Genomic DNA, 20,602 nt, shown 5'->3' with positions numbered 1-20,602 from the left:
CTTTTCTTTGGACAGCTTAGTGAAGCAACTTCCGGAGGCCAATCTCCTTTTGCTCAGACACCTGTTTGGGGTCTTGCACCATATTGAGCGGAATGCGGTGGAGAATCAGATGAATGCCTTCAACCTGGCTCTTTGCATCGCCCCGAATATGCTGTGGCTTCCCAGTCCCACTGGACCTGAGGAGGAGAGCAAGTCAACCAAGAAGGTGACCTCTCTTGGGGTGATCTCATCTTTTCCCAAATCTGCTCTTCCCAAGAGTCACTCAATCCCAAAGGACAACAGCTTTTCCTCTCTGCTAATATGTCTTCCCTCATCCATAGCTCTGCTTATTGAAGGCCACTCTGCATTTAAACAACTTCAGTGTATCTCAGAGCTGACAATGTGCTTTGGCTCTTTGCCACACAGCCCGAGATAGAAAAATCACATGATGAAAACCTGACTTCCCCAACCTGCAGCCCAGGCAGGCTGGGCTCTGCGCCCCCCCCCCCACATACTTCAGACCCCCCTGGCCATCAGTGGGAACGGCTGGGAATAAAGGGAGTGGGAGTTCAGCTCATCTGGATCTCAGCAGTCTGGGCAAGCCTGGAGTCAGTCTAGCCTTGATACTTGAGCAGTGGGTTGGACTAGAAGACCTCCAAGTTCCCCTCCAAGTCTGTTATTCTGTTATGTCCTGCTTCCCATTTACATTCAACCTGCATAAACATGGATTGTTAGAGAAGCAAAAATTGACCAAACATCCTGGCTTAGCCTGCTATGCAACTCGGGCCTTTGTCTTCTTCAGGGCTCCCAGTATGACACCCAAGGCTGTTTCTCCCATTCTGACCTGGGACTGTTCCTTTTGGTAGGTGGCCATGTTGGTGCAATTCCTAATTGAAAACTCCGCTGAAATTTTTGGAGGGGACATTGCTTCCCTGTTCCAAAGGCCAGAAAAGAAAAAGTCCCAAAGTGTGGATGACTTACTAGGTAAGATTGTTGCTAGAGTATTAATTTATTTTATCTTTTCCAGGGATACAAAGATGTGGGCCACATTTAACAGCATTAGCAAGGGCAGGGCCAACTGCAGAGGGAATTTTAAAAAATCAAGAAAGGCACTACAACTGCATGATTGCAACGTTGTCCTCTTTTCATGTGCACTGCATATTCAGTACATGTGGAAAGAGGGTGGGGCTTCAACCATGAGAGAGAGAGAGAGAGAGAGAGAGAGAGAGAGAGAGAGAGAGAGAGAGAGAGAGAGAGAGAGAGAGAGAGAGAGAGAGAGAGAAGGACAACTCCAAACAAGACTCTTTCAAATGTCTCAGATTCTCAGAACCTGGTTCTTCCTTATTACATACCCTCATCAAAAGCTTTTTAGTTGAAGAGAAACTGCAGATGGCCGACCCTAAAAATAGTATTCAAAATTAAAATCAGGCATATCCATAAGCAGCACTCTAAATCCATCAAGAGATGACTCAGAAATTGTTCTTATTAAGCATCAACCAATCAGAAACAGGGGGAAAGATTTATTAAATCAGATTATCATATCATTAAAGGCCTCCTCATCTGGCCGTAACTCTGCAAGGACCAGGACAAGAAAAGGACCCAAGAGGAAATGGCCACTTTCTGACAGGGTTGCATCTTTTATTGCTGAATTTGTATCTGCTTCTGAACAAGATGCAGTCACACCATTGGAAATGTTTTTAGGCCATCCTACCTGTGAAAACTCCTTTTAAAATAAATTTCTAGAAATGCGCTTCTTAGTAATTTACTCTCCACACAATGTCAAAGATAATTGGGGTGGTGGGGGAGGGGCATTTTTCAGGCTTAGGCAACAAATGCTCCCATAGGTTCTATCTTCTGTCCTTCAATATTCTTTCTTCCCTCTGCAGTTCAGCACAACGATTCCTCAGATGAGATGGAATATGCAACCATTTACCAAGAAAGAGCCCAACAACATTATGGGCTTGAAGGAGATGATGGCCTGTTCAGCCCATCTGGAGGGCTGATTCTCAGTGAGGAACAAGAAGACTGGGATTTGTTCAGTGAAATCACAGCTTGTTACCAGAATAAAGCCAGGAAGAATGCAAGTACTGACAGTTATGACCGCCTCGAAGAAGAAAGTTCCTTCTGCTCTCTTGGATCCATTAGTTCACTCAGCCCTGCAAGGAACCGATGCTCCTCAGAGCCCAGTGTTTGCCTGAGTTCTCAGTTTCCTGCCCAGGACCATGAGCCAGTGGCCCGGCAATCCAGTTGTGATGCCACCATCATGCATACCCATGGCGATTACATCCATAGGCTCAAGCAGTTGCAGCTGGAGAGTCAGAAGCTTATTGATGAAGGTTTGAGCCCTGGGCTGAGCAGAGCAAGGCAAAGCTTCTGCAAATCACCTCTGTGCAGCAACATGGCAAAAAAGATCAGCACTCAGCAGACAAACTTGTCCAACTGGTCCAGCTTCTCCAGCCTGTCTTCCATCACCACTTCTCCCTCAGCTTCCTCATTAAGCTCCCTAGACAGTGCATTCTCCTACTGCTCTGAGTCCTCTGCCTTCAGCCCCATGGATGTCTCCACCCTGCCATTCATGTTTGGTACTTCCATCAGGCTCCATGCTTTGTCCCCCAAAATACCTAAGAGGTCTTTGAAAGAATGGCACAAACCCTTTACTCCTCCTTTGCCCTTAGGCCCTAGCAATATGGACTCTTGCACTGATAGGCAAGTGGAGGATAAAGAGAAAAACCACAGCAGAGGTGCAGGGCAGGTTTTCATGCCCCTTAATGTGACTGGGAATCTAGGAAATGAGGGCAGCTTGGACAAAAACCAGAAGGAGTCTCAGTTCACTGAGATGCCCTCTCTGGTTCTTGGAAGACACGGTTCTGAAGACCCTAACCACAGGCACCATTTTCCTGAAGGCTCTGCTCCAGTGAACCAGTATGTACAGAGGGAGAAATCTGCAAAGCATTTAGAGGTCAAATGTGCAGAATCTGCTCTTCACAGTCAAGAGAGTTGGAAGCGCACCAAGATAACAGTGTACATGTCCGCCAAAGAGCGAAGTCCAAATGATTCCCCAGTGGTGCCAGAGGAAGCAATTGCAACTATGAGCAAGAAGGGTACCAGCTTGGATGGAAAACATAGTAGCAGTGAAGCCACTTCCAAGAGCCTACAAACTGTACAAGTTCACATACCCCAGACAGTCTTTTATGGACAAAACACTCCTTTGGTACTCCATTCTGTTTCAAGGAGGTACCACCAAGGATCTGTGGGGCAGTCATCACAGGAGAAGATTTTGCAAGGGGCTCCTCTGGCAGAAGACCCAGGGCAGCTGCCGACACATCCAGAAGGGAAGCTCAGCCAGGAGAGCAATGGCACTTTCCACTTCTTTCTCCCAGCTTCCATTTGCCACACAGTCTGGGAGTACTTCAGCCAGGACAATCCCAAAGACTTTGCCCAATCAGGAACAGAAATGGTGGAGAAGGAACTGATCCGGAGCAAAGTTGAGTGGCTTAGAAGTCAGTCCTGCCCCAGTGTCCCAACTGAGGAGCACAACAGTTTAATGTTTGCAGAGGAGACCTTCGTTTAAGGGCCCACACCTGGCAGGAGGGAGGGAGCATGAAGGTCTTCTGTAAAATAAGGGATGGGAAGAATCTCACAGCTGCCTCAGCTGGCCCACATGCAGGACCTTCAAACAGCAGGACCTTTTTTTTCTAAGCTAGTCTTTTTCCTGCCCGGTACAAAGAACAGGAATTATGTTCATCTGAGGCAGCATTTGTCTAGCACAATTTCCAGTGTATTTCTTGTAGCTGAAGTAGTTGAATATTTTCCAGCTTTACATCATGGAGAGATGAGCAGGAAGGAAGGAAGAAGGAAAAAAAACACACACAAAATTGTTCAGTTTGATTCAAAAGTCACACCAAACCTAATAATGAACTAATAATTTTACCCTTCTAAAGTTTTCACAATTTTGTTTTGCATTTTTGAAAACACATTGAAAAATGCCACAAAGCTGTTATACTTCATTAACAATAGTTTGTTTTTTGAATGTGATAAGGATGTGCAGAGTACCTCTTGAGCTAAAGAGAGCTTGCATAGAAAAAGCGGTTACCAAGAATAGTCAAGTTTATGCAGCAACCACACAGATACACTGAGGTGTGTAAAAAAAGTTTTACTTGTGGAATAATACAATAGCACAGTTGAAAAAAAATCAGTCCAGGCCATACACGAGTAAAGAGATGGTAGCAAATAACAATAGTCCAAAGATTATCCAATACAGAGTCTTCTTACCAGTCTGTAAGTCAAAACACAGTTCTTCAGGTTCAGCAAACAGTAATAAACCCACAAACCACAATAATCAGCAAGTAACAGCAAATGTAACAGAGAGAATAACACAGAGAAAGAAGCTATGTCTCTAGCTCCCTCTTATGGCCATTGGAAAAACAGCGTTGGCCAATCATCACACATTTAAAGTGATACAATACAGTTTCTATTACAACAATACAATCATAGTTTATATATATTGCCAACCCAACCAATTAGGCCATAGTCATCTACCTAACATGATGCATCACTTGGAAATCCAAAAGTTTTAGCTGCTATTCCAATCTTTTTCTTCTTCCCAGTTTATGTTTTCATCCTCTGCCTTTGCTTGAAGTTTCAGCCTTGTCCCTGAATCTGTGTGTGCATGCACATACCTGTGTGTGTGTGACTTATGTCTGCTGTTCTAGCATTGGCAAAGCCTGGCATGAACTCTTGAGATGAAGAAAGGCAGACTCCAGATGCAGCCCAAGTGTGGAAAATCTCAAACTCCACCAAAGATGGGTTTAAGAAAAATGTCAGGAAACTCTTCTTTCATTTGCAATGCAGTGCAATACCTGCAAAGAATGGTAGTTTCCCCACCATGCATTCTGGCAGTCTTATCAAACTTCCCCATCCTGTTGAAGAGTCATGTGAAATTGTTCTTCCTGCCTTGGGGTGTAAGGCATCTTTGCTTCTCCTACAACCTTATGAAGGCAGAAGAAAAGCGCAGTTGTCAGCAGTTGACACAGTGGGATTTTTGAGATTCTGGGTTGTTGTCATTCAGCAATGAAGATGTAGATGGAAGTCTTTATCACACTGTTAAAACTGAGAATGTTTTAGTTTTGCACAATGTAGACTGGGATGGCTACGGGAATGGGGTCAAAAAAGTCAAGCTGTTAATCATGGCTATGCAAACAAAGCCCTGTTGTGAAGAAAAGCAAGGTGGGCTTTCATCACACATTGTGGCCACCATCTTGACCTTTTTGACCCCCTAGTGTGACATATTGGACAAGTGTGTGAGTATGTGACAAGGTAAGAGGTATGTTGGACAAGTAAAATTGAGGCGGTGGACAACTGACTATTTTCCACACTGGAAGATCTGCTCATGTGTCCCAGGAGATGCCAGGTTAGCAGAAGTTCATGAGTCCTTTCAAACACCATTCATTGACTTCTGTTGCCCTTCTCCTGCACTACTTCCAAAGAAATGTGGTTCTTCATTAAACAGGAAGCACATTTCTCACAATACTCTTGGCATCAGAAGGAGTCCCCTCCTTTGAGCCCCATGCTTTTCTTCCTCCAACAGCATGCCTTGGTGCCCTCAGCTATACAGCAGAGATTGCCTGAGCATTTGTGTTGCTCCTCACCCGAAGGAGTTCACTTTCCACACATTACTATTTCCAGGTTACTGTTAGCTTAATTTGCAGGCAGTCCATCCATCCAGAGATGTTGGGACCTAGAATTCCAAAGGCAGGAATTCAGGGGGTGGAGGGCCCGTTTACAGAAAGGTGACCATGATCTGTGGAAAGGAAAAGATATCTCTGGCCAGTGGGAAAGAGTGTGGGTCGAAAGAAAGAAAGAAAAAGCATTGAAGTTGGTAGAAGGAGAGGATGGAAGTAGAGATTGCAGAAACAGAGAAAAGATTGTGGATTAAGATTTTCTGGGAATTATTTAAGATTGAGGGGAAGGCATTATGTATGTGTATATATATATATCCATCCAGCAGGAACAAACTGCTTCTGTCCTGTTGCTGAGAGAAATGCAAGGCAGTCAATGGTCTTGATATTCACACAACACATACACACACACACACACACACACACAAATAAAGATTATGTAGCAAAAGTAATTGGATTGTGGCAAAACTCTCATTTCAAAAAAAAATAAAGGCAGTTTTATTTGCCTCTAATAGTTGTGGACTAATCTTAAATGACAACAACAACAACAATTTTAAATATCTTTCATTTGCAAGCCAGGTTGGGTGGGGAGATGTTCCACAGCATGAGGTGCCCCAAAGAAGTTGAGATGGCTGCTGCGATCACACAGTCAAACCTCACTCCTTTTTTATGTGTGTTACACCTGCAACACATGTAAAAAAGGCTTTGATCATTCAGGCACAACCACCATCTTGATTTTCTTTTTAACCCCTGCTGAATAACCTTGAAGGTAGCAATTTGGGTTATATGAAGAACTTCTGTTTTCTTAAAAGCTGATTAAAACTCATTCCATTTCTCTTATTTATCCTTATAAATCTGTTTTTATTCATTTTTCTTCTTCCCAAGTTGGTCAGCTGTTGTGATTGGAAGACGAGTTATAAACCATCCACAGCCTCTTGCACATTAACTCTTTAAAGAGGCCATCTTTCGTTCATGACATTTCTAAACTATTGTTGTAAATATTTAAATAAAAGAAATATGGTTGTATTTGTCAAAATCCTGGCTCATTTTTCTCAATTCATATCCCTTAAAGCAGAAACCTTAATCAGCAAGGCTAAGAAGCATGTAATTCAGCAATTCATCCAGCCTTGTGCTGCAGCTGCCAAAAAAGTCAATGTAGTCCTGGGCTATATCAATAGAGGTATAATAGAATCAAAATCATGTGGAATGTTAGCACTGCTTTATACTGCTTTAAGACCACACTTGGAATACTGTGTCCAGTACTGCTCACCACAATACAAAAAAGACACTGAGAAAGAGTGCAGAGAAGAGCAACAAAGATGATAAGGGATCCAGAGGCTAAATTGTACATTGAATGGGAGCTAGATACATCTGTTGTTGTTGTTGTTAGTTGCGAAGTCGTGTCCGACCCATTGCAACCCTATGGACAATGTTCCTCCAGGCCTTCCTGTCCTCTACCATCTTCTGGAGTCCATCTAAGCTCACGCCTACTGCTTCAGTGACTCCATCCAGCCACCTCATTCTCTGTCGTCCCCTTCTTCTATTGCCCTCAATCTTTCCCAGCATTAGGCTCTTCTCCAGTGAGTCCTTCCTTCTCATTAGGTGGCCAAAGTATTTGAGTTTTAGCTTCAGGATCTGGCCTTCTAAAGAGCAGTCAGGGTTGATCTCCTCTAGGACTGACCGGTTTGATCGCCTTGCAGTCCAAGGAACTTGCAGGAGTCTTCTCCAGCACCATAGTTCAAAGGCTTCAATTCTTTGGCGCTCAGCCTTTCTTATGGTCCAGCTTTCACTGCCATACATTGCAACTGGGAAAACCATAGCCTTGACTATACGCACTTTTGTTGACAGGGTGATGTCTCTGCTTTTTAGTGTGCTGTCTAGATTTGCCATGGCTTTCCTCCCAAGGAGCAAGCGTCTTTTAATTTCTTGGCTACAGTCCCCATCTGCAGTAATCTGTCACTACCTCCATTTCTTCCCCATCTATTTGCCAGGAATTGAGAGGGCCGGATGCCATGATTTTGGTTTTCTTGATGTTTAGTTTCAACCCAAGTTTTGTACTCTCCTTCTTCACCCGCAACAAGAGGCTCTTTCGTTCTTCTTCACTTTCTGCCATTAGATACATCTAGTTTATTAAAAAAAGGATAAGGACTTCTGCTTTGGGTAGCGTTGGAGTCCAAGGCCCCTTCCAGCCCTATGATTCTATGACTCTATATAAGGGCTAAATTATACCATTCAAAAATTTATTTTCCAGGGCAGACAATGTCTTCATGGATTCTTTTATCAGCACAGAAGTTTGACTAGCAACCTGAATAGGGATTCTGGCATCCAAAGCACCAAAGTTCTCTATCCCTAGAGACCTTTCTTGGTATCAGGGACACTTCCACCTCTCTTGATTTCATTTTTAATTCTTACACAAAGTCTAAACCTGCTCAAAGGTCTTTAAAGAGTCATACAATTTTTTTGAGATAATGGACACTTCTGGCATGTGAGCAACATATCTCACCCTAACTCTTTCCCCTTTTGGCCTGCCATTTAGGACAGTTGGCTATGATCTGATGTTTTTAATACAAATTTTAAGGAGCACACTTCATCCCTTAAGCCTACTGAACATCTTTTCCCAGCACCTCAAAGGGCATCCACAGGTCTCTGGGCTGGGGATTGTCACTCAGGTCAACTCTGACACTTAGAGCCAAAGTTCTCTTACAGCTACAGCTGGCTAAAGCATTGTTGTTCAGTCTTGGCAACTGTTATGTATTGGGCTTGTGGTATTACACCACGTGCGTTGCTGGAGAGCTCTCCAGCAACCCAGACAGGCCGTCTCCGGTCCTGCAATTGGTCAGCCCCAGGCGGCAAGCATGGGTTCAAACCTATAGGCTGCCACCTTAGGGCTAGGCTATATATTGTGGCTTGGTGCAGCCCAAGCTTAAGTACAGTTCCAGCAAGAATAAAAGGATGAGTTTCTCTGTACTCAGTCTTGTGTCGTCATTCCTGCTCACCAGAGCCCATGACTTAACAGTGGCGACGAGGGTGGGATCCTGCTTCGCTGTTTAAAGGGCTGAAGTCAACGAGGGGTCAGCAGTCCACGCTGGAGGGAAGAGGCATTTCCCCCCCCTCTCTTGGCCAGCTAGTAAAGCCACACTAGCGGCCGCGTGCTCAGTGGACGCATTCCCTGAGCCTAAGAAGCAGGATCCAAGAACACAGGAATTGAGAAAAGATGCCGAAGGTCTGCAAACTCAGAGAGTTCAATGTAAAGCATCCAGAAGAATGGCCATCTTACCTCTCGCAAGTGGAGAACTATCTACAAGCAAACCAAATTGCAGAGGAAGGCCTAAAAGCCGCCACGTTGCTGTGCGTGTGTGGACTAGCAACTTTTGACCTAGCAGAGAATCTTTTTGCACTGAAACCCATCAAAGCAGTATCATTTGCAGACCTTAAGAAGAAGCTGACCAGGCATTTTCAGCCCAAGATGTCGGAGATGGTGTGGCGTTTTAAATTTGACCAAAGAGTGCAGCTACCCAGAGAGACAGCTTCAGAGTTTATCGTGGGCCTAAGGCAGACCTCACACCTTTGCAAGTTCTCGAACTTAGAAGAACGACTAAGAGACCGGCTTGTCTGTGGCCTTCGAGACAGAACCCTCCAGCAGAGACTGTTTGCTAAACCCAATCTCACATTCTTCAAGGCACAGGACAAGGTCATGTCCGACGAAGTTGCCAAGGATGCAGTGCTGTCAGTTCAGCCTACCAAACCTTCAAAGGCTGAGGTCTTGAGGTCGCCAAATGCATCGGAGAATTGTCAGAAGATGAAGAACCTGAAATCAACAAGCTCCAAAGGCAACCAAACGTGCAAAACCGCAGCAACCACCAACGAGAGAACGATTACAAGGCAGATCTCTTACCTAGATGTAAGGGGTGCGGAGGCAACCATCTTCGCGCCAATTGCAGATTTTGCTCGGCCACGTGTAGAGCTTGCAGAAGGACCGACCACATCGTGGTGGTTTGCAGAGCCAGATGATGATGATGATGATGATGATTGATTATTATTATTATTATTATTATTATTATTATTATTATTATTATTATTATTATTATTATTGTTGTTGTTGTTGTTGTTGTTGTTGTTGTTGTTGTTGTTATTATTATTATTATTATTATTATTATTATTATTATTATTATTATCTTATTGGATTTTCAGAACGTTCATGTTAAAGTTAAGGGTGAAGCCACACTATTGGTAAAATTTAAAGGGTTTTTGGGGCACCTGGTTGTAATAGTAGTAGAGAGCCAAAGAGCGAGTCTTATTGGACTTGATTGGTTTGATGCTTTAGGCATTCAAATTACAGGCATTAACCGGACACAAACTGCAGACCTCATGACTGTTTGCGCAGAATTCGCGGATGTTTTAGATTCAACACTGGGGACTTACACTGGCCCGCCAATTTCTTTTAAGTTAAATCCTAACATTGTGCCAATTAGGATTAAGCCTCGCAGGGTCCCCTTTGCTCTAAAGCACAAAATCAATTCCGAAATTGATAAGCTAGTAGAACAGGGCGTATTACAGCCTGTTGATGGGGGGGAGTGGGAAACTCCTATAGTCACCGCACTGAAGTTAGTCACCAACAGGGAAGTTCGCATTTGCACTGATTATAAATGCACATTAAATAAGGCCCTTAATCAACATGCTTACCTGGTTCCTGTAGTCAACCATATTTTAGCCTCCTTGCAAGGGGGAACCATTTTTGCTAAACTTCATTTAGCGCAGGCATATCATCAATTGCCAGTTGACGAGGCCACAGCTGTGGCTAAAACAATAGTAACTCACAGAGGGGCATTCAAAGTCAAATGCTTACAGTTTGGAGTCAGGTTGCACTGGGTATTTTCCAAGAGATTATGGAACGCACACTTAAGGGTATTGTCTGCCCTTATTTTGATGATGTTCTCATTGCCGAGGAATCCCCAGAAGTGTTGGCCAGTAGGCTCAGAGCTGTTTTGCAGAGGCTCCGCGATGCGGGCCTCAAATTGAAGAAGAACAAATATAGTATTGGGGTCTCATCAATGGAATTCTTGGGGTTCCATATCAATGCTAATGGAATTCACCCCACTGATTCAAAAGTGAAGGCCATCAAAATGGCTCCAAGGCCAAAATCAAAAGGAGAGCTGCAAGCATTTTTGGGCCTCCTAAATTTTTATCACACATTCCTACTTCATAAGGCTGCAATAGCAGAGCCCCTCCACAGGCTGCTTGATAAAAAAAAGCCCCTTGGAAATTGACTAACTTACACGAAAAAAGTTTCCAGGATCTGAAAGCCCTTCTATCAGAAAAGTCGACTGTAACTCATTACATAGAGTCTAAACCTGCATGTCTTGCATGTGATGCATCTCCCTATGGGGTGGGGGCAGTCTTAAGCCACACAGAGAAAAATGGGAAACAGGTTCCTATTGCATTTTACTCTAGGACTTTATCTTCTGCTGAGCGCAATTATGCACAGACTGATAAAGAAGTCTTGGCCATAGTGGCTGGAGTTAAGATTATTTATATGGCAGGGATTTCACTGTCTACACTGACCACAAACCTCTGTTGGGACTGTTCACAACAGACAAACAAACCCCACACATACTATCTCCAAGAATGTTGAGATGGTCTATTTTTTGTCTGCATACAGTTTTAAGTTAATTCATAAACCAGGAAAGGAAATGGGCCATGCAGATGGCCTCAGCAGACTACCACTGCCACTAATGGATCCTGATCCAGCTCCTGATGCTAAAATATTGTCCATTCAGGACTTACCTGAGTTTTCCCTCCACGCAGGGAATATTGCTGCTGAAACTGCCACAGATAAAATTCTGAGTAGAGTGTTGTCATGGGTATACACGGGCTGGTTGGATAAAAGTCCAGGCTCTGAATTTCAAAGTTATTTTGTCAGGAGACATGAGTTGTCTGCATTTTATGGGGCAACAGAGTCATAATACCCACTTCATTGAGGGACAGAGTCTTACACTCTTTACATGAAGGCCATCTAGGCATTGTCAGAATGAAAGCCTTAGCGAGAAGCTACCTTTGGTGGCCTGGCCTGGATAAGGTTGTAGAGGATCAAGTTCATGGTTGCTATACATGCCAGCAATCTAGGCCTGAAATGCCTCAGGCCCCAGTTCACAGGTGGGAGGAAGCACATACCCCCTGGTCTAGGGTTCACATAGACTACGCTGGGCCTTTTCAAGGACAGCTTTTCCTGATAGTAGTGGATAGCCATTCAAAATGGCTGGAAGTAGCTCCAGTTCCTAATATGACTACTGCTAGGACCATCCAGGTGCTGAGAAAACTCTTTGCAACACATGGGTTGCCTGACGTTTTAGTTTCTGATAACGGGGCTCAATTCACTGCTGCTGAGTTTCAGGCTTTTCTTAGAGCTAACCTCATCAGACATGCTACGTCTGCACCGTTTCATCCTTTTTCAAAAGGACAAGTCGAACGCATGGTGAGGACAACAATGGAGGCACTCAAGCGTATTATCACAGGTGACAGGCATCACAGATTGGCAGATTTTTTGCCCTGCCAGCATTCTATGCCCTGCACTGCTACAGGTAAAAGTCCGGCTGAGCTATGTTGGGGAAGGCGTTTGATTACTAAACTGGACAGGTTGCATCCAGACAGAGTGGCATCAGAAGCCTCTAGACCAAAACCCCTGAGAGGGCTGCAAATGGGCGATTGGGTTTGGACCAGAAACTATGGGCCAGGGAATTTATGGGTTCCTGGTCAAGTAACAAAGGCATCCGGACCCCTATCTTATGAAGTGGGGTTGGAGGGAGGGCGACTGGTCAGAAGACACATGGATCAACTCAGGAAAAGGTTTCCAGAATGGTCACTAAGTGAGGACTGTGGCATAAGTCCCTCCCGAGGTCCTCAAACTGCTACCCAAGCCAACCCACACCAGAACCACCAGGGTTTTCCCTTCTCAGCAGAAGTAGAATCTGAGGAAGAAACAGGAAGCTCGGAAGTGCAACATGGAACCCCTGACCAGGTGAGCCAGCCGAATCTCAGCAACCGCTGTGCCTACTCCGCAGAACAGACTGACTCTAGGGTGGGCCAACCTGGTGAGGCCAGCCAGAGCGTTTCAATACCCCTGGACAATGGAGCACAAGGGGACATGGATCTACCCAGCCCACTGGGTAAGCTGGTAGACCACAAAGTGAGGGGAACTCCAAGGCGTTCCTCCAGGCCACACAAACATCTGGTGTATTTCACAGACTATATTGTAAAATAAAGTGATGTATAGTGTTGTGACAATTGTACCACTACCTACACAAATTGGGGCATTTTGAAACTGCCTGTACTGTTTGTAAGCATTGTAGTCCTTACTGCATTGGCAAGCTGTTTTAGCCGTTGTTTAATCTCATTGTAGTCCCTTCTATAAGGGCATGTCTGTAAAGGTCGCCTAATGTCATTGGAGCCACCTTGAATGTATAAGCATTATTAATTATTATTTTGTTATTATTTTATTATGGTTGTTGGGAGTTGTTCTGTACCAGCCTACTACCGGCCCTGCAGAAAAGGCAGGGATAACCCCTTTACAAAAAGGCAAGAGGCTGGAACTAAGCCTGCCAAATTTATTGACACAAAACAGAGCAACAGAGCAAAACAAAAACACGAACCATGAAACAGGAGCTATTCAAACAGTTGCCTTCAGCAAACCAGCCCTCCCACACATTCCCCTTTTAAACAGTTCAAGGCGTGGCTTCTCTCTGCCTCCTTCCAAGGTGCCCCATTGCCTTCCTCTCTTTACTCCTGATTGACTGCCTCCTGCATCGGGCGTCCTTGAACAGGGCCAGCTGTGGGTCATCTTCGTCCATGCTGTCAGGCTCACACAGCTGGGTCTGTGTTGTAACCAGATGGGAGGGGCCTGGCTGAGGGCTCTGCGAAGCTTCAGGGCTGTTCTCTGCAGGCTCTCCAACACCCCCCTCCTCCTCCTCTGAATCGTCCGACCCAACTGCCAAACCCACAGGCTGACCCTGAATCACATCAGGAGTGATTCATAAGTCTTGACTGCTGTTAAGCTGTTAAGTGAGCACAGCACAAGACATTGTGGGCTGTCCCCTGACACCACTGGATGACATCGCCAGGGCTCGTTGCCTTGGAAGAGTGAGGAAGATTCTCAGGGATGACTCACACCCTGGACGGTATCTCTTTACTTTCCTACCATCTGGTAGGAGATATAGGAGTATAGCCAGCCGTACCAACAGGCTGAAAAATAGCTTTTATCCGTGGGCTGTTAGGCTTTTAAATGGGATATAATCCCTGTGAACTTATTCAGAATTGACTTGGGAGGCCGGTGTGTGGTGTAGTTGGTTCACATGGTGTGGTAGGATGGAGGGTTTGTTGTCACTGTGTGTTGGGGGCAGAGAGCACGGGGGAGGGAGGCTCAGCTAATCTCAATGTATACATGTTGTACTTTGACAATAAAGGTTTATTATTATTAAGGGGTATTATAGCCTGATCTTAGGAGGGAGGGGTGTTATGTATTGGGCTTGTGGTATTACACCACATGCATTGCTGGAGAGATAATGGCTCTCCAGCAACCCAGACAGGCCGTCTCTGGTCCTGCAATTGGTCAGCCCCAGGTGGCAAGCACGGGTTCAAACCTATTGGCTGCCACCTTAGGGCTAGGCTATATATTGTGGCTGGGTGCGGCCCAAGCTTAAGTACAGTTCCAGCAAGAATAAAAGGATGAGTTTCTCTGTACTCAGTCTTGTGTCATCATTCCTGCTCACCAGAGCCCACGACTTAACAGCAACATTGGATTCAATCCCCAGAATTTCTTAGTTAGCTTGGCTAGATAGTCCTGAGTTGGATATCTTGAATCTATACTGTACTAGTGAGGCTGTGGTTAGAATGCTGCATACAGTTCTGGTCACCATGATACAAAAAAATATTCTGAGATGCTAAAAAAAAGGGCAGAGAAGAGCAACAAAGTTGTTAAGGGGTCTGAAGGCTAAATCATATGATGCACGGTTGAGGAAATTGGGGTATCAAAAAGAAAGGAGACATGATAGCAGACTATCAGTACTTGAGGGGCAGTTACAGAGAAGGGGGGGGGTCAACCTATTCTCCAAAGCATCTGAGGGAAGGATAAGAAGTAAGAGGTGGAAGCTCATTAAAGAGAGATCCAACTGGAACTAGGGAGGAATTTCCTGATCATGAGAACAATTGACCAGTGGAATAGCTTGTTTCCCAGAGTTGTAGATGCTCCATCGCTGGAGGTTTTCAGAAATAGACTGGACAACTATTTGACCAGGATGGTATAAAGTCCTCTGCAGCAGGTTGGACTAGAAGACCTCGAAGGTCCCTTCCACCCCTATAATTCTATGTTCCATATTTGCTTTGCCAATTGGGGAAATCTGAGAGTTGAAATCCACACTTCTTAAATTTGATAAGGTTGAGACACAGCAGCCAACAGGAACATCAAATATCTTCCTATTCCTGCCCACCATCCCACAATGTGGTGGTGGGCAACATCATTCTGAGGCCTTCAGGGATAGCACCACAGCCAGCCAGGAGATCCAGAAGAAGAAAGGAGCTGATGTCTTGTGGGGGCCCCTGATGTGGATAGGGAAATGGGGAGGTCACTGCAGACTCATAAAATCCAGGGCCTTTTTCTTCACAGTTTTGGATTCCTTAAGCTGGGTACTACTTGGATCGGGCCTTCTCTGACACAAAGGAGAATTTCTATTTTCAAATTTTTATTGTTGCAGGAAGCTGGAACAAAAGCCTAAGCAAAATTTTTGGGAAACTTCATTGGTTCTTTGCATTTGGTGGAAGGAGGGACTCGGAAAATTGAGGGCTGTGCCTGTTAAATACAGTTGGTGATGAGGAAAAGAGGCCTCTGAGGCATCTAAGCAAAAGAGCTGAAATCCTCTTGAATGCTGATCAGCCTCGGTCCCATCCATGGGAGGATTTTTCTTTTTCCTTTTCTTTGCCACAATGAATGGCAGTTTCACCCAACTGGGAGCCAGTTAATTCCTAGTCCTTATTTGGGCGTGTTTTTTGCTTTGAGCTTTGGAAAGAGGAAGATTGACTTGGCATGAAATCTTGTTCCACCAGACTGGATTCCTTGCAGGCTTGAGAGATCAAGCAGGCACACAAGGAACAAAGGAAGGCTGGCAGATTAGCCCTGGTGACACAAACCAAATAAGCAGAGGACCTGCCTCTCTAAAGCAGTGCTTTAGTCCTTGATTGGCTGCAACCATTTTGGCTCTGGGGCACTAGGGAAAAGGACGAGTGGCCCAGCAAAAGTCCCATTGTCACTAGGATGAAGTTGTATTCTATCTGACTTCTGCCTCAGTGAAACTAAGTTTGTCTCTTGGAGCCCAGTTACATGCTTTGCTTTCAGCTGGACCAGAAGACCAGAGCCACCCCAAGTTTCCCTCCTGTCTTCATGGGGCTGACTTGTCCCATTTTCAGGCATCACTTTGGCAGCCTTATTCTGCCGGTTTTCTTTTCTTTTTTTTTATTGAAAAGTTTTACAGTACATTTTAAAATACAAAAAGAGACCCCCCCTCCTCCCCCTCCCCTCTCCCCAACCCCCCCACCCTTAATAAGATAACTACTAACTAATTATGCATCATATAAATCCACTACTTATTCAAATGCTAAGTGAAACTTTTTAGTCCCATATGTATTCTGAATATATGCAATCCATCTCCTCCATTCCACAATGTATCTCTGTTGCGTTTGGTCTTTCAAATACGCTGAAATCTTTGCCATTTCCACCAGATTAGAAACTTTTAGAGTCCACTCTTCTATAGTCGGCAGTTCTTCCTTCTTCCAATATTGCGCTACTAAAAGTCTCGCTGCCGTGATTAAATTCAACATCAACTTAGTATCTATAACAGTAGCATCTGTAATAATGCCCAATAAAAACAATTGCGGAGAAAACTTTATCCTTTTCTTAAATATCTTTTGCATATTCCACCAAATTTTAATCCAAAAAGCTTTAACCTTTTTACAAGTCCACCATATATGAAAATACGTTGCATCCTCACAACCACACCTCCAACATTTGGGCTGGCAGTTCGGATACATACTTGCTAGTATTTTAGGGTCTAAGTGCCACCTATAAAACATTTTATAAAAATTCTCTCTTAAATTTTGGGCCTGTGTAAATTTTACATTTCTAACCCAGATCTTTTCCCAAGTATCCATTGTTATAACTTCTTGAAAATTCTGAGCCCACTTTATCATACAGTCTTTAACAAGTTCCGTTTCTGAATCAATGTCTATCAATGCATTATATATCCTTTTTATATGTGCTTGACCTTGTTCTCTGATTTGTTTCACCAAATTTTCATCAATCATCGAGAAACCAACTTTCTGGTCCTCTTTCCATCTTGCCTGTAATTGCCCATATTGAAACCAAGTTTGTACAATCTTTTCTTCTTTTAAGATATTATATGGCTTTAATTGCCATACATTCCTTTCTAGACTTAAGATTTCCTTATATGTAGTCTCATCATGTTTAAATCCCACATTTATATTTTCTATTGCATGTTTAGGTATTGCCCAAATAGGTATCTTATAATTTAACTTATGTCTATACTTTTTCCAAACTCGCAACAGAGCATACCTTAAAATATGTATCTTAAACACATTATCCATCTTCTTATCATACAATAAATATGCATGCCAACCAAATAACAAATCGTGACCCTCAAGATTTAATAATCTCCCTTGTGTTAAGTTAAACCAGTCACTTATCGATGACAAAGCAGCAGCCTCATAATATAATTTAAAATTAGGCATTTTAAGACCGCCTCTTTCACGCGTATCTTGCATTATCTTAAATTTAACTCATGGCTTTTTCCCTGCCCAAACAAATTTATTAATTTCTTTTTGCCATTCCTCCAAATTTAGATCCTTTTTAAGTATAGGTATCATTTGAAATAAAAATAAAAATTTTGACAAAACATTCATTTTCACTGCTTCAATTCTTCCCAATAAAGATAATTGTAATTTTTTCCAACTATCTAATTCTTTTTGTGTTTTTCCCCATAACATTTCATAATTATTTTTATATAACTTCACATTTGAAGCTGACAGATATATCCCCAAATATTTAATCTTTTTAACTATTTCAAATCCCGTTAGCTCTTCTAAAACAGTCTTTTGTAATACAGTCATATTCTTAGACAATATTTTAGTTTTTTGTATGTTTATCTTAAATCCAGAAACTTTCCCATATAACATTATTATCTCCATCAATTCTACAACTGAATGATCCGGCTGAGTTACTGTAACAACCAGGTCATCCGCGAACGCCCTCAATCTATAATCCTGATCTCTTATTTGAATTCCCCTAATTTTATTCGAATCACGTATTTTAATCAGTAATATTTCCAATGTTAAAACAAATAATAGAGGTGACAACGGACACCCCTGCCTTGTGCCCTTTTCAATATTACATGGTTCAGTCAAACTGTTATTTACTATTATACGGGCTGTTTGCTTTTGATATATTGCCCTAATCAGTTTTAAAAAAATTTCCCCAAATTCCATTTTCTCTAATACTTTCATCAAAAATTGCCAATCCAATTGATCAAAGGCTTTTTCAGCATCCAAAAAGATCAACGCTGCGGGGATCTAGTTGTTTCTTTCCAAAAATTCCAATAGATCTACAATATGTCTCACATTATTCTTCATTTGTCTACCACTTATAAATCCAGTTTGATCACTATGAATCACTTGTTGTATTACCCTCATTAATCTATTAGCTAAGATTTTAGCAAATATCTTGTAATCAGTATTCAAAAGCGATATTGGTCTATAATTTTTAGCTTGGGTGGCATCCTGATCTTCCTTCGGAATCAAGGAAATAAAAGCAGTCTTCCACGATGGAGGCACCCCTCCTCCCATTTGAATTGTCTTAAACAATTCCCTTAAAGGTTCCACCATTTCTACCTGTAAGTTTTTATAATACACGGCAGTCAAACTGTCAGTACCCGGCACTTTACCCACTCTTAATTGTTTGATTGCTAAAAAAATTTCTTCATCAGTTATCAATTGATTCATCCCTTCCTTTTGTTCTTGTGTAAGAACAGGAATATTAGCTTTTATCAAATAATCATCTATATCTACATCTCTAATCTTATCTCTAGCATACAGCTTAGAATAAAAATCAACAAGTCTTTTTAATAAGACTCTGCTGATACACTACTTTACCCTTATGTTCTATTCTATCTATATTAGAAGCCCTTTGCTTCTTCCTTAACAAGTAAGCCAACCATCTACCTGGTTTATTAGCATTACAAAAAGTGTTATGTCTAGCATACCGTAAGTTAGTTGCCACTTGGTCTGCCATTAACTTATCAAACTGACCCCTTAATAAAGTAATTGCCTCTTTGATCTTCCCATCAAATGGATTCAAAATTAAAGCCTTTTCTTTTTCCTTAATTTCATCCTCTAATTCTTTCCTCCTAAATTCCAATTTACGTCTATGTTGATTGTTCAAATATATTAATACACCTCTCATATAAGCTTTACTTGCATCCCAAACCATCCCAATAGAAGTACCTTTATGCATATTAATTTTAAAAAATTCCTTCATCTCTTTTTTACACTCTTCCGCATTTTCCTGGTATCTAAACAAATTTTCATTTAAACACCAAGACCGTCTATCTCCATTATCTTTTTCTATTTCTAACCATACTGGACTATGTTCAGATATAGTTCTTGGACAAATCTTGATCTTCTTAATCCTAGAAAAAAAATCATTAGTAATTAATACAAAATCAATCCTAGAAAAAGATTGATGCCTGTCGGAGAAAAAAGTAAAGTCTTTTTCTTGCAAGTTCCTTTCTCTCCAAACATCTCTCAATTCCAGGTCATCTCAAAAAAAGATTTAGGCAGTTTAGCATGACTTGGGATGCTTTTAAAAAGACCTCCCTTGTCCATTTGTACATCCAAAACAGCATTCCAGTCTCCCATAAAAATACAAGATTTATAATCCCACTGAATAATCTTGCTGTGTAATAAACTGTAGAAATCTCCTTGTTGTTGATTAGGAGCGTATAGTCCAACCAAAAGCGTTTTCTTGCCTTCTATTAATAGTTCAATTATAACATATCTTCCTTGTTTATCTGCTTCAATTAAAGTCGCTGTCAAGGTATTCTTAACGTAAATAACCACTCCATTTTTCTTATCAGTCGCAGAAGCAATAAACTGTGTGCCCAACCTCAAGTTTACCAAATACTTTTGATCAGTCGCTCTAATGTGTGTTTCCTGTAAGCAAATAACATCGTTTTTAAATTGCTTTAGATATTGAAATACTTTCTTTCTTTTATGTGGTGAATTTAGACCATTAACATTCCAGGTTAGAAGCTTTGTCGCCATCTTTTGCGACCTGAAGCTTTTGGAGCGCCTCTTCCAAAATCACCTGCACTCTCATTGGCCGCGCTCCTCCCACTGCTTCACTGTAAGTAAGTTTTTGAGGTGCCGTCATAACTCTCTGCAGTTCTTGCTCTTGTCTCATTCGTCTAGCAGCAGCACATGTCATTCTTTGGTCTCTAACCTCCTCCGATGATACTGAAATTTGATCCACTCCTGTAACTTTCTGGAATTCTCCATCTTTCAGCTGCATAACTCCTTCAGCACCTTGTGTGCTCTCACTTTGTGGTTGACGCTCTCCTTCACCGTTCTTCTTTTTAGATTCCAAAAGTGGTATAGGGACTGCCTTTAAAATATTAGCATAGAAATCATGCGCCTGTAACACTGTAAGAAGACGATGTCTTGTGCCTGCATACATCACCACCATACCCACTGGAATCTCCCATCTGAACTGAATATCCCGTCTTCTTAATTCTTCTGCCAGAAAAGCAAACTCCTTCCTTCTCCTTAAAATTCTTGGAGGGATCTCTTTTAAAATTAAAACTTCTTGCTCTGCAATTGCAAATTTGCTATTA

The 20,602-nt window shown here is 42.6% G+C and overlaps 1 protein-coding gene across 1 annotated transcript in view; it reads left to right on the top strand.

The window, feature by feature from the left end:
• Window positions 1-6,651, top strand: part of LOC310646086 (uncharacterized protein) — a gene marked incomplete at its 5' end in the record, with an annotated part of 30,850 nt that extends 24,199 nt beyond the window's left edge. Inside the window, 3 exons of the mRNA XM_083372304.1 lie at window positions 16-205; window positions 846-963; window positions 1,866-6,651. Of these exons, the coding sequence (XP_083228430.1) occupies window positions 16-205; window positions 846-963; window positions 1,866-3,550 (1,993 nt within the window). The 3' untranslated portion in view covers window positions 3,551-6,651. The remainder of the gene's footprint in view (window positions 1-15; window positions 206-845; window positions 964-1,865) is intronic.
• Window positions 6,652-20,602: the final 13,951 nt, after the last annotated feature.

Source organism: Vipera ursinii, assembly GCF_947247035.1.
Source record: "Vipera ursinii genome assembly, chromosome: 12".
Classification (NCBI taxonomy): domain Eukaryota; kingdom Metazoa; phylum Chordata; class Lepidosauria; order Squamata; family Viperidae; genus Vipera; species Vipera ursinii.
This window is presented reverse-complemented; position numbering and strand designations above follow the sequence as displayed.